General features: G+C 40.0%; 1 protein-coding gene across 1 annotated transcript in view; it reads right to left on the reverse strand.

The window, feature by feature from the left end:
* Positions 1-546: 546 nt before the first annotated feature.
* The window catches only part of arap2 (ArfGAP with RhoGAP domain, ankyrin repeat and PH domain 2), a 100,515-nt gene continuing 86,523 nt past the window's right edge, over positions 547-14,538 (reverse strand). Inside the window, exons 24-32 of the mRNA XM_070929618.1 lie at positions 13,370-13,444; positions 12,488-12,605; positions 9,712-9,840; positions 9,128-9,264; positions 7,813-7,895; positions 5,331-5,366; positions 3,935-3,998; positions 1,933-2,022; positions 547-1,675 (exon numbers count right to left, since the gene is read on the reverse strand). Coding sequence (XP_070785719.1) covers positions 1,319-1,675; positions 1,933-2,022; positions 3,935-3,998; positions 5,331-5,366; positions 7,813-7,895; positions 9,128-9,264; positions 9,712-9,840; positions 12,488-12,605; positions 13,370-13,444 — 1,089 coding nt within the window. The 3' untranslated portion in view covers positions 547-1,318. The remainder of the gene's footprint in view (positions 1,676-1,932; positions 2,023-3,934; positions 3,999-5,330; positions 5,367-7,812; positions 7,896-9,127; positions 9,265-9,711; positions 9,841-12,487; positions 12,606-13,369; positions 13,445-14,538) is intronic.

A 14,538-nucleotide genomic window follows, 5' to 3' on the forward strand; every position in this document is an offset into this window, starting at 1 on the left:
GTGTGCCCACTAATTATTAACAGAGACCTTCACATGCTTTTAGTTTAAGTGTTTACATCTGAGATCAGATCAGGACTGTTAATTTTACACCTGAACTTCAACAGAAAAGCTAAAATTATGTTTCTGTTCAGGTTGGAGTTTGTGCTAAAGTACATTCAAAGTGGGTATGTGATAACTGCAAACACCATCTATTTCTGTTGATCTGGTGACACCTGTGCTAACTTGTAGTTCATTTTAATAATGTTTTCTTAGAATTTTCAACGAAAACTGAACATGAGCCAGAAATCTAAAGTCTCCCGGAAACTTTAGCGAGTCTTTTGCAAATGATCGCTTACTCACGGTCTTCCAGGGCAGCAATATTTTATCATTTGAGACGTGTTTTACAAATAAGCATGCAAAAACAAGGTAAATTAGCTAAATTTGGCTAGTGTTTAGCATAAATTATTTTGTTATTGTAACGCTGAACATGAAGGTGTAGCTTGCACTAAAATATTAGCCAAATACAATTTACTTCTTAGTATGTTAAAGCATTTTACAATGTTTATTCATATATTTTTACTGTACATTAAAATCACATTTGGTCGCAGCCAGTGCAAAGTTTAAAGTGTGGACCACAGAATGATATGAAAAATAAACACTGCTAGTTAGCTATACTGTCAATTGTTACAGTGAAAAAAATGGCAGGTTATTGTTAAAAATATAAAAAAATATTACAAATAAATAATTACACACGAGATTTTCCACCACTACCAGCTAATACTGCATCTAATGTCTTTGAAAATAGAATATGTATATTAATATGTGCAACTACATCACAAAGCTTTAGCGGCAAAATTACTAGTGAATGTTGTTTTGTGTTTAACTAAAATTAACTGTACACATCTGCATCTAAAAGCCTTTTCAAAAGGAACTGGAAACTTAAAAGCATGAAGCAAGCAGTTCTGAGTATTTCTGGAAACTTCTGAGGTTTGACAGGCGAACATATTTTCGTAACATTCTCTGGGTTTAGAAGAGCGGCATATAAATCACGTTTTGTAGTGCTTGGGTCAGCGCCATGTCCAGCTGAGGTCTGCATGACCTCCAGTGTCTCCTGCACCTGTTTTCCACATCCCCTTGTGCATCGGCATCTCTTTATATATCCAAGTTCAAAATCAGTCTTCAGGCTATGATCCCCCCTCATCAAAGCAACGCACTTTGGCTCCATCTGCTTTTTGTGTGGTCGTTCTGTCAGTCTCCACATCTTTCTTTCTCTGCTCAGCCCTGTGATGTTTGTCTTACTGTTCAAACTAACCTCTCTTTCTCCCGGCTCCTCTTCCTGTCAGTCATTGCTCTTGGCAATGCGACCAGTCTTCCTCAGGACCGAGTTAAGTTCATTCAGCAGATTAGGCGGAATCATACTTTCCCCACCCTGAACAGGTCTCCTGCTGATGGTCTTAAAGCCGCTCTGAGGAGGAACGGGCAAAGCCATGGGCTGCAAGTGTCTGGATGGGGACGGGGAAGGGAAGCGTTCAGGCAGGAAAACATCCACAGAGGGTCCTCTGTGTGGGACTTCTGGGGCCTTGAGCATGTTGTTGTGCTTCAGGCAGTTGGCTGTGGTGTTTGTCTTGTGGTGGAGAGTGGCATCCTTGGTGGGCCTCGGGTTGCCATCATCAAGAGAAATCCTCCTGTCTGTCAGCTGTGGGCAAATATGGCAAATAAAGATGAATTGCATTAGACTGAATTCAAGTCAACTACAGACAGGGGCAACTGTACCACATGCTTCATGTTAGGAGAGTTCCTTGCACTCAAATGTGCATAGGAAATGTGGGAATAGTCATGATGGAATAAACTCTTTTCACTATTTAACATTATTTAACATTTAACATTTTAAAGCCAAACATAATGGCAGACACATCATATATTTACATATTATTTTTGTCATTGATTTCTCACCTGTTTGCTGGTCACAGCTCCCTCTCTGGAGGATTTGTGATCTGCAGCTTCTTTTGAGTTAACGGTCTTTGAACAGATGTCAGAACCATACTGAAGACACAAAGCCAACAGCAGAAATGAATAGTGCGCTAATAAATATATAAATAATATATATATTTGTGATCGATATTCAATGTGGACAAACAAAGACAGTTCATGTTGATTAATTTCCTTTTTTTCGCTTTAAGTTATGCATGTTTTGTACGGGTACGGACTGTACTTACCTTCTCCAGATGTCACAGTAAAGGGTAATACACATAAGCACACACTCATATAGACATGCTCACAGTAGATTAAGGGAACATGAAGTATCCAGTACTATTTCTTCATTCTTATTAGCAATTTCCATGAGGTTTCCAAAAAAGAACTACTAGCTGCTATCAGCGTACAGCATGTATAGGTTTAAATTTCTGCTTTTGGCCGGACTAACACGAGCATCTGTAAAGACGAGGGAAAGTCAGAGGGTGACGATCCTCTGTTCCATCTCAGCGGTCCGACTGTGTTCTGATCTCTGGCTAAACTTTCTCTTTAACAATGTCTCCCTTTATATCACTGTGACCCCCGGACCTATAGAACTGTCTCTCTTTAACAAATCCTTATTTCATCACTGCTCGGACCTGTCCTTGGACCTTTACACCCCCCCTTCCCCACAACCTTCCAACACTCACCACTACCATCCATTCCACCTTGCTTCAAAATTAGGTCCTCCATCGCTAGTTGCTATGGAAACTATCGGAGCACAATGCTGGCTAACAGGTAAGAGAAAGGAAACCAAGAACAGTGAAGTGCTCTCTGTCTACTTTCTCTCTGCCCTTCCCACAAGTCCTGTGTCCTTCCCACAAGCCCCTGCGTTGGAAGCTGACAATCCTGATATTTAGCGGATTTGGGAGGAGAATCCTAATATTTTTAGCCGGCTCCAGTCTGCTATAGATTTAGTTGTTGCAGAGCTAAGAGCTTCTCTAAAGAGCAGAGGAAAGTCACTGAGCCCACTGAAATAAACACCTTGAAACAACAGACAAAAATTGGCTTCCCCTTTAGATCAATCTCTCCCTGACAGCGTTGCCTTTTAGTTGCTAACCCAAACTAAGGCACTAAAAGGCTTTTACAGTAAGCACCTGTGATAAACAACACTGTGCTGCAGACAGGTTCCCATAAAGGAAGCCGAGTAGAGGGCTAATACTGATGTGCTGAGCATACAATACAGAGCTTTGAAATCTCAGGATACGGTTAAATCTTTCAGTTTAAGGTGAGAGGGATGTTCAAGTTATATCAATTTGCTTGGAAATGAGAAGAAAATAGACACATGCATTTAGTCTAATGAGGAAACAAGACAGTTATTTCACTAAGTAGGTATGAATGTGACAGTGAAAAGTAATGCAGAAAATATGACACATCCATGGCTGTTCTCCCTGTGTTTGCTTTGCCTTGCATTATTTATGTCATATGTGCTGTGTCAGCGGCTGACAACGACAACACTTAGCTGTATCTTGGGGCTAAGTACCACAATGTGATTGTTATGGTCGCCTTGACCTTATTCTCACAGCTTTTCCACATAAAATGATTTATGTTATTGCTGAGTGACCTCGAAAACTTTACAGTTCTTTCCCTGTTTATGTATTTCATCTACCTAACAGCACAATGGAAATGGATGATTGGGGGAAATATGATTTATCATATCTCCTTGTTCTGAGATATGGATTTTAAAAGATGATTTATTCCAGCCATAACAGACTGTATTTTTCATCCAAATAGGGAAGGGAAAAGGAGGGTGCGTCCGCAATGTGTATGACACATTCACTGATATTTCTTGGGTTGCAACAGAAACAGTGAAAAGGTTTATTAGAGAAAGGATACACCTACATCTGCTGCACTCCCAAAGTCAGTGCATGCTCTGCTCATTACATTGCTTCATCAAGCTTTTGCAAGAGTACATTCCTCACGTCTCTGCTGCAAGTCATCTTACCTTCATCCTGATGATGTCCGTCACCCAGCCGACCTGCGCCTCCCTGTTCTCGCAGCAGAAATGCCTGAGGAGGGAAGGCTCTGCCACATCAGTCACTGATTTCCACCTTGTTATTTTCACACTAATTTTAACCAGGTGACTGGATTTGGTGAGTCACAGCGCTGGACACAGTGTCTCCAAGGGGACAGTTCATTGATCACTGTAAATAGACTTGACGATAGGTGGGCTGGCTGCCTTACATAGAATTACATGAATCTGCATGGGTAAAGTATCCCTTTGCAGCAGTGATTAGTGCTGTAAACAACACTCTAGGATGATAGTTTAAATAACCTGTCACCTATTCAGTTTTGTACAGTATTCTGTTTGGTTTTGTTATGTACTGTACTGTACTATACTGTATGTTACTGTATCCTCAAGGCAAATGTATGACTTGTGAATTTGGGCTATATAAATAAAATAAAACTGACAATGTAGCAGGGTGTTTTTATCTTTGGCATTCACTGTAGCACCGAAGGCACTTGTCAAACAATAAATATTCCCTTATTCATTTCATTTTATCTTCTTTTCTGCTGTTTTTTTTACACCCAAATGACAGAAATTTTAAAAAGTGGCCCTGTGTCGGTGTCACATGGTTAACAAGAAAATGTAACTCAAAAAATGGCTACATCCAAGCTAACTAGCCTACAGTCATGCTAGCAGCTCTGTGAGGCTGTACTGTGCCATAGCGTTGCTAAATTAACATCAGCATGCTGACATGCTCACAATAGCTATGCTAACATGTGGATGTTTAACAAGTATGTGTTCACTTAGTTTTGCTAATCAGCACTAAACACACGTCAATCCTTCAAATAAATTAGATATTTCCGTCTGGACCAAAGCACAACCAACATAGATATCCCCATAGCCTAGTTGCTAGAATGGCTATTCTTTTGCGTGGTGTTGTTCCCTCAAAATTTATTGTCAGAAATATTCCCCTCCTATTCAGAGATGTCTCTAAATGAAATAAGTTTATCCTGATAACAGAAATGCAATGAGAGTAGCTTGCTTTTGTCAAGGAATTGCATTTGTCAACTTGCAAGGCAGCTCTTTATGTGTGACAGCAGATAATGGTTTAGAAAGGAGCTACAAATAGAGATTACATTAAAAAGAGAAAATCATTGTGTATTATTTCACTTCCTATGAGTCGACCAGAAAGCAGCCTCTCACCACCACTAATATATTTTAACTGCACTGATGGCCCCTCTACTAACCCACTTGGATCATTACAAAGTGCTTTAACTTCAACTTTTTAACTCTGTGCCACTTGATTCTTTCTGTTTTGGAGATATTTTAAGTGGAGAGGGTAAAAGTCACTCTCATCAATTATTGAACTGGAGAACTTCTGCACGGCACTCACCATTGCTGTTTATCAGTGTAGACAGTGAAGCCCCAGCTGTTAAATGAGAAGGACACGGGTCAGATTTTGTTTCCGCAAACTGTCCTGTACACCAACTTCACTTGAAGACAGAGGTTACGAGCATGTTTTTTTTTTCTGGAAGGACACATGGAATTTTTAAGTATCCAACTGCAGAACTAATCAACAATAAAACAAATTAAAAAAAGAAACTTGTTTGGGAAAGTATTGTTAAAGATAGCAGGAGGTCAAAATCTTTTCATTAAAATGCAAAGAGAAAAAACAAGTTCACTACAAATGCTAAGGTACTAAATAGCGGAATTAATTAAATGAATCAGTGCAGTTCCAGTCCACATGTTTATGCATGGGCAGACTTCAATATGCTCTCGGCCAAAGTGTAGAATACGCAGAGCATGCTGCTCACCTATTAGCCTTAAAGTACATTTTACTGGGAGAGATGCAAGAGATACTGAAACTACTAAAATGTGGAATAATTCTTATACCACAACAGAGTCTGCTGTATGTACATTAAATGATCACATAAGAATACAGTTAATTGTATGATGCTGCAAGCTAAATACAGAGATCTTCTTCCCACACACAAGCTTTCTGTATGCTTAAAAGAAGTTTATATACGTGCATATGTGTGTGTTTCAGTGTGAATTAACCTACACAGAGGCAGCACAAGGTGAAAAGACCACCCTCCTGGAAAATACACCTTCCCTAAAACCCTTCACAGCTATGGCTGAACAGGAGCAGAGAAGTGGGGGAAGAACAAAGTGAAAGAGGGGGCAGAGATAGAGAGCCCGCAGCCTGGAGCACCACTCCTGCGAGTTAAGGCAGCCGATCCAACCCTGCAGTAGGCCGCTCACAGATAGACCTCTGCCTAATGAGGTACTGGAGCGCTGCCTCTCCTAACCCTCTCACTATGACTCTCTCCGTTCTCCTCACCACTCTGTCTTTATTTCTTTATTCACCGTATCACTTCTCCCACAGCCCACTCAACAATATATCTATGATACCACACTATGATACCCCCCTCCCCCCACCCCCCACCCCCATTCTCTCTTCATCTCCCACTGCCTCTCTCTTATCCAGTTTTTCTCCCCTGAAGGACGGCGTAATGCAGACAATCGCTTGCCGGACTCATTTTTCACGCTTCCCCAGACTCCAAATTCCGGCGTGGGGAAAATTATGAGGAATTATAATAGGGTAATGTGGAATATAGGGTTTGGCTTCTCAAAAAAATATCCTCTTTGTTTGACCAACAAGAACTGCTGAGGGTTTGGCATGTGTCATAAATTATAATAATAGAAGATCGTTAAAATAAAACAGTGGAAGATTTTTTTTCTATCCGCAGAAGCAGAGTTTGATAATTTGTATTTGTTAAAGTGCAATTACATTTAATCAATTTCATTACAGTGAAAAATAAGATGGGGTCAGGAGTGGCTTGGGTATCTCCTGGTGACGCAAAACTTACTTGGAGGGAAGAGAAAGGGCAATATATCTTTGGGGAAAAATAGCTCACACACGAACTGTTGCGCACATGCACACAATTAAGGAAAAGCACACTCAGAAAGACAGTGGCAAAGCTAAATAATCACTAGTTCATCTTAATAACACACAGGGGTGGATTTGCTACGAATGTGCAGTGGTTGTTTTGGCACTAATGAGTCACGTTTGACCACATTCATTATGCAGCCACACTAAATTTTTGCACTGGGGAATGTGTTTATTGCATGGAGGGAATGGAAATTCACGCAAATGACCACTGTTGATTGGCCGCTGTGGCAGAGGTGGTCTGTGGTTTAACGTCTAATTTGTGCTTTAGACAAACACAAAAGAACATATATTTAACTTTGACTTCTTCACATATTATGGGTATAACACAGAGAGTGAAAGCTCAGTACCTATTTTGGAAATTTGAAGTTTTTCTTTCAGCCACATATCATAAGAAGACTATGACATGTAGATCAGTGGATGGCGTAACCTGATAAAAAAAAGCTAAAAGGGAGCGAGAGTTATTGCTACTGACAAAATACTGCCTCCATGTATGTATTTTATGCAAAACATGTAAAGAACCAACAAATATCTCCCTGAGAGACCTTTTTAATTTTAGTCGCTGACCTTCATGTTCAGCTTATCATTTACCACCTTTTTCTTTATTATAGCCTTCCGTCTGTGCATGTTGGTAAGTTTCCAACTACATCATGTTTGCTGGTTTCTTCTTTTTTTGCACTCCATTCTGTTTCCCAATTAATGGTCGGCAGTGCATTCAAATGAACTCCAATGCAGCTGTGGTCATTTATACCGACAGTATTAGTGAAAACTGACAACATGCAGCAATGCGAGACATGCGATGAAGATGGTAATGTGGGTAGCTTTAGTAAATCTACTGCAGAGATTTGAGTCCCTCTGTCATTCGAGTACATTCAGATTTAGGAAAAGACATTAGAGATTTAATGTGCGTGTTAGTGCAGTTTACCCAGTTGGAGGTTTGAGCTTTCTCTTCAGTCCCAGGTAACATTTCACAGAGCTGAGCTGGATCACTTTCTCTGCTTTAGTGCCCTGCAAAAGGAAACAAAAACAACCAACAATTGAATATTTTGCATGAATAAATTACTGAAGGAAAAAGCTAAGTAAGACACACACCAGTGCCAATATTTGATGTGTGCAGTGATGTAGTTGGGGGCAAGGAAGAACAACAGGCTTGCTCAGTTGTATTGCAAACGAGTTACGTTTTTAACAGCGAAAACGGCATCCCAAAATATGAGTGCAGAGGACGTTACGGACGCATCCTGGTACACAGCTCCATGAGCAGGAGAACGCAGCTCTCTCCGTCAATATAGCACACTCATTGCTTCAATTGACTACATTTACCATCAACACTGATTGGACATCCACATAAAATGTAAAATTTCCCTTTAACTCGATAAACCACAATAAAATAAAACACCAACAAACCAACTGTGCAGCATCGCAGCACGACAATCAATTTGAATCATTACTAACAAACCTCTTCTTCCAAACAACAAAGAACAAAGTAGAAGAGAACAAAGCCAACAAAATCAAAGTTAGAGCTTGCCTCTGACACCTACACATCACAATCCACCACCCATTCCCTGTTTCATACAACATAATCTGCGCTAAATACAGACCTGGCAGTAATTGCAGAGGCCAAAGAATATCAATTAAATTTCAGCTACACTAATTTCTTTTGCGTTTACGCAGTAATTAGCCACATTCTTATGCAACCTGATATTTAGAAAAGCTTTCAGTGAAAGCCCGCCCCCCCCACACACACAACACCACCTCTCACATTGCCAGAGTTACTGCACTTCCATCAATTATTAACACTTCTTCACACTCCTTTACGAATCCCATGTTTCAACTGCAGAAATGTGCTGAGAAGAAAAGCCCTCCAGGGAACTCGGGCCTGCTGGTCCTTTCTGAAGCACACACTGTGTTCGTCCTCTTTCGAAAAAGAGTGGGAAGTCCGCTGCCATCAGTGTGTTTTATTTTCCTCCTTAATTCAAAGATTTGGATCCCTGAGACGGACATGTCACCAGGGAGATGAAGCAGAGAGAGTTTGGGTGGAGTTCGGTCTATTTGGTTGCAGTTATGTAGGCTCCATTCTAACACGTTTTGTTTTTCTTAAGCAGCTCTATAACCTTTTGAATACCCTCGTGATACAAGGCACTCTCTGTTCACCCGATGCTTTAACTTTGCATGCACCCACAGTGGCAAGTGTTTACAGTAGATGTGGCAGTAGATTAAGCCGGAAATAAAAGTGTACTTACTTTGATATCTCTGTAGAGCAGCAGCTTCTCTGCACGCAGTACAACATATTTGTCCTGGAATTTGTGCCCCGACAGCAGTTTGGAGGATCCATCACTGAACTTCAGATAGTCGCCTTTTATAAACTGCCTTTGGTCTGCTGTAGAACACAATCATCACTGCAAATTTAAAAATCTTGGTCTTGGGACCAACGTAAAAAAGATTTGACGACGTAACCCTGGTTCTGTAAATTTATGATGGACATATCTGCAACTTTTTTTTATCAGATGTACCCCCACAGCCTGTCATATAATAACAAGTACCCCTTCACTGAAAACACTGGTCATGTTCTAATTGTGTTCATTTGAATTGATTTTAAACTGGATGTTTATTTAACAGTATTACTGTAACTGGTTAGGAACTACTGGTATACACTAAACAATATTTTTTTGTCAATCAACATAACATTTAAAAAAACAGTTGCAGTCCTACAATGAACAATGACATGTAACCCGTACACGTGCAAAACAGCACACATACTGCTTAAAAATGTGGCATTAAAAGACAATATTTTTAATGGTTTTGTACCATCGATTGCATACTGCACCTTTCCCATCAGCCACCCTTTTGGCCTCTGAAAACTTCTTTAAAACAAGAAAAGCAGAGCTGGGGCAGTCCAAGGTACTCCACTCCAGGACCTGCTCAAGGATCTTTTCACTGTGGTGCAATGGTCGCTCTGTTTAAAATAAAAAGACCTTGGGTTAGAGGGAGAGGCATGATTGGCAGATAAATCTGCTAGGAAATGGCAATGGTCAAACAAAAATGTCAACCACCAACAACAAAGCCATTCTGTCGTCTGGTCTTACACAAATTAAAACTGCATGAAACAAAATCACAACCTCATAAAATCCATGACTAATTCTAGTTAACCAAATAACAAAATTATGTTGTTGTTCTCCCCATTTTCATCACAGAGCATTTTAAATTATCCCCAGCATATCAGGACCTGATTATAAAAACACACTCATGTGCAAAATAGACCTATTATCTCCTCCTAATTGGTGAACAGGGTACATGCTATCAGCCAACAAAAAATGTAGATAATTTGTGTACCACCACCCCTGCTCTGGTGCCTCCATCTCTACACTCCCCTGTTTTTCATAACCAAAGGAGGTAAAAAGAGCCACAATGGCATAACTTATTCATAACAGTGGGCTTATCTTCTCTCTGGAATCTCTGCAGACCCAGGCCATGGAATTAGTTCCTCATTTCCCAACAAATATTAGCTCCCCTTTTCTGCCTATTGTCCTCGATAACAGTGTTTATCTGTAGCTATCCTCCAAAATGGTTAATTAACGCACTTTCCCTCCCTTCTTTATGGTTTTATGAGCAAAACCTGTCACGCTACCGCCTTCAAAATAGCTTGACTGTTTACTCTTCCACAGACATATTGTCTTGCCATGGAAAATATGCTGAACCGTCAGCAAATATATTCAGTATTCAACACACCTTCATTTTTAGAAGAGGACGGCGTGTCCTCTGTAACTTTGTGAGGAGAAAAACAAACATAAGAGCGCGGTGTAAACTCTCAGTGAACTGATTACAAGTGCACGGGGACCGCCAGCTAAGCAACTTCGCGACAAAGCTCAACTTTGACTTCCCCTTGCTCACCGCTTCCCGTGGTATGATCAAATGCGGGTGTGCGAGGCACGGGGTGCCATCAGTGCATATTAATGCGAGATGAGGTGGGTCAGCTCTCTAGGTCGCTCACGCAAGGAAAGATGAAGGTAATTTATGACATATGATGGTAAAGGATGATTAATTAATGTGCATATCATCAAATTGACGATGCTTGGCTAATTTCTCAGTGTGCCTCCATGTTCACGGACATGAGTTCATTAGAGAGATAGCATAATCTTCTAATCACAAGGTCCGTGGATGAGAGGAGGTGTGATCTTTGTGTGTGCCCTGGATGAGAGTAGCCATTTAAATGGTGATGTGGCGCATCAATCACTCATTTGATATGCTGTAGATGACAGTAGAGAGTTTAGACTTACTACTATGAGATGAGGGATGTGACAGTAACCTTTAATTTAACTTATAAAATAAGGTTCATATTTTACTCCAAAATCCTTTAAACTGGTCTACAGAAAACAGCTTCATTCAGTTAGTTAAATCATGCAGCAGGTACCTGTCATGGTACCATCTAATGATAAGAAAACAAATCTCCAAAATATTCAGTGTGTTTAAAACTGACAGGTCTTTCAGAAGTGCACATGCAATAGTAACTTTTTCCATAATCCACTGGAGTCAGGGCCACAGCTGATAGTAATTAAAGCGGACTGAGACTGGATTGATATATAGTTAGTTTAAATCAGAAACAGAAATGACAAGTACAACCACATTGGCAAAAGCAATCATTTTCAGAGAGATCAGTGTTTAGAAACATAACTGCATTTTTCAGGCTTTCGTGAGTTTAGCACATCAATTAAAGAATGACTTCTTGACTTTTCTGTCTGACAAAAAGGAAGAAACTGAAGATGCTCTTCCACTTGATTAAAATAAAATGCTTGTTTTGTTTTGCCTTTAAAACATATTTCTATTTCAATGGTGATTAAACTGCATCACAGTGCAGGAAGTTCCCTTGGTTTAAGTTGATAGAGGCACCTGTGGAGGGTCCAAGCATTAAGCATGAGAAGTGTGAAATGGGCTATAACAAATTACGTTTTAGTTGCAACAAGCAAATATTGGTGGAATTGAAAAGAAATGAAGAAACCCCAAAACACTGACAGTTAACATTTTGTTAAATCACATGCATTTTAAGCCTTTTTTGGACTGTGACTGTGGAGAGATCGGGAATAACATGCGGCAAAGATCTCCAACCACATGCAAACCAGGGACATTACGGTTCATGATCTGCACCTTCAATTCAATTCAATTCAATTTTATTTATATAGCGTCAAATCACAACAAAGTCATCTCATGACACTTTACCAAATAGAGCAGGTCTAGACCGACTCTTTATAATGTTATTACAGAGACCCAACAGTTCCCACCATGAGCAAGCACTTTGGCGACAGTGGCAAGGAAAAACTTCCTTTTAAGAGGCAGAAACCTCGAGCAGAACCAGACTCTAGGTGGGCGGTCATCTGCTTTCACCTTCTAATCCTAATGAACACTTTGCAGACACTTTAAGTTCAATGTGAAAACTTTTGTGTGCTATGTTGATATAGAACATCATGAAAGTAATGCAGCTAAGGCCCATACGGTTTGATTGAGACCTTTGCTGCATGTCATACCCCTGTTTTCAGGATGCTTTGTGATTTCAATAAATGTCATGTGGTGACTGGAGGGGAACTCTTTAACTGGGAAATCCTGCGTACCCAATTCTCCATTCTCAATGACTTCAAAGGTGGTCCATAGGTCGTCAGCATTAAAGGTGACGTTCTTCATACTCAGCGCAGTTTCTGCAAGCTCCGTGGGCCGCATGCTGGGAGAGACCTACCGCAAACACAACAAAGAAGGAGATACATACATACCTAGGCAAACAACAGAACGAATAAAAAAGAAACAATTGAACAAAGTAAGCACATCCTACATATAAAAGCTCAGATCACAAGCTCTCTGGATCGATATCACTGCCTTCAACCATCTCTCTCTCTGAAGAGCAATTCAACATTTCACATGTAACACTAACTGTACAGATATCTAACTTGAAGCTATGTACATTGTGCACTGATTAAATACTTGCTTCTTTGTCAAGTTATTAGCTGTACCTGAGCAGGACTGAACAAAGCAAATGTGCTACTCCACAGAGAGGGAGCAGAGTATTAAAGTCAAACTGCGCTGCTGAGCGCTCTTCTTTAACCCCATCCCTATTCTCGTGCTGCTGCAGACCTGTGAAAGGAGTCCGTAACCTACAGTGGCCTGCGCGCCTTGTAAAATGCAATTACTCACACAATTAAATCAGACGTTTCTTTGATTAGTTCGCTTTTGATTTATTTCCGTGGCGGTAATCCCATCAGGTTAAACCACAAATGTCTCAGCCCTATTCTATCAACCTCTCCACCTCTCTTTCTACCCACTCTCAGCCCTCATTCCTGCTTCACCTGCCTTCATCCCACACTCCCTCTTTCTTATTTCACCTTACCACCACGACCTATGGGAAAACAGGGCATACACTCACAGACTCACATGCTTGCTGAAAGTACAGATGCACATATTAACACACACACACACACACACACACACACACACACTTATACCTTGATTAAACAGCAGTTCTCTGGCTCTCTCTTTTCCAGGTACACCTCGAAGATCAAGTCCCCAGCTGGAGAGAACTGGGGAGGGAGAAAGAGAGGAATGAAAAAAACAGAGTGAGACAGAGATCAGTTGAATTACAAAAACAATGCAGGTGGATTAATTGGCTTTTCTTCTAAATTCTTCCTCCAGTGTGGCATGAATCTAAATGGAAAAAAGTGAGAGAAATGGTTAAAGGATTTGTGGAAACCAAAGGTGGTTTTCTGAGCTGGAGGCAAACTAAATCCCTGTAGCGTTAATGGAATGCAAACCCCGGCTAAATAAAGAGAACATGTGTGACAAGGTGGAAGCGTAGGTGTGCTGTCAGTTTAAAAGTGTTTTGAAAATACACCTAGAAACATGTTCAGGGGTTATTATGAGAACAGAAACTTAAATTAAAGCAGAGACGCCAAGAGAGAGAGATTGGTTCCCTGTAACATTTTTTATCCAATGTTAAAATCTTTACAAATTGTTGCTTTTCTTTAAATCAAATCTAAAATTATTAGGCTGCAACAACTTTGATTTAGTCATCTACTGTATGTCCATTCATTTCTGTTCAATCAATGTACACTAAACAAAATGTTAAAAGTTTAATACGCCATGAGTACCTGAATTTTCGAAAGCCTTAGGTGAGAATGTCGCTACCACTCTCATGTCTGTGCGTTAAATATGAACCTATAGGCAGGAGGCGATTAGCTTAGCCTAGCAGAAAGACTGTAAGTGGGGGGGAAACAGCTAGCTTGGCTTACGTATTAAACAAACTAGATTCAATGTGTCTCTACTAGCGTTAAGCTTTAGCAGTTTTAAGCTAACCTAAACTTTGGAAAAGGCATTTTTTTTAACTGCTTTAAGCTGTTTTCCCTACTTACAGTCTTTATAATCCCTTATTTCTTTCATTCTGTGAATTTGTAAATTTGTAAATTAGAGTTGTTTTTTAGTTTTAGTAGCTTTTTTACAACAGTCTTTATTGTTTTTATTTATTATATCTTGATTTTCGACTTTTGTCTCTATTACACTATCCTGTATGCTGCTGTAACAATGCAAATTTCCCCGCTGAGGGATTAATAAAGGATTATCTTATTTTATGTGACAGTAAAATAAATTAAGCTAAACTTACGCTAAACTTAAGCAAATC

Source organism: Enoplosus armatus, chromosome 23 (genome assembly GCF_043641665.1).
Source record: "Enoplosus armatus isolate fEnoArm2 chromosome 23, fEnoArm2.hap1, whole genome shotgun sequence".
In the NCBI taxonomy this organism is placed as follows: domain Eukaryota; kingdom Metazoa; phylum Chordata; class Actinopteri; order Centrarchiformes; family Enoplosidae; genus Enoplosus; species Enoplosus armatus.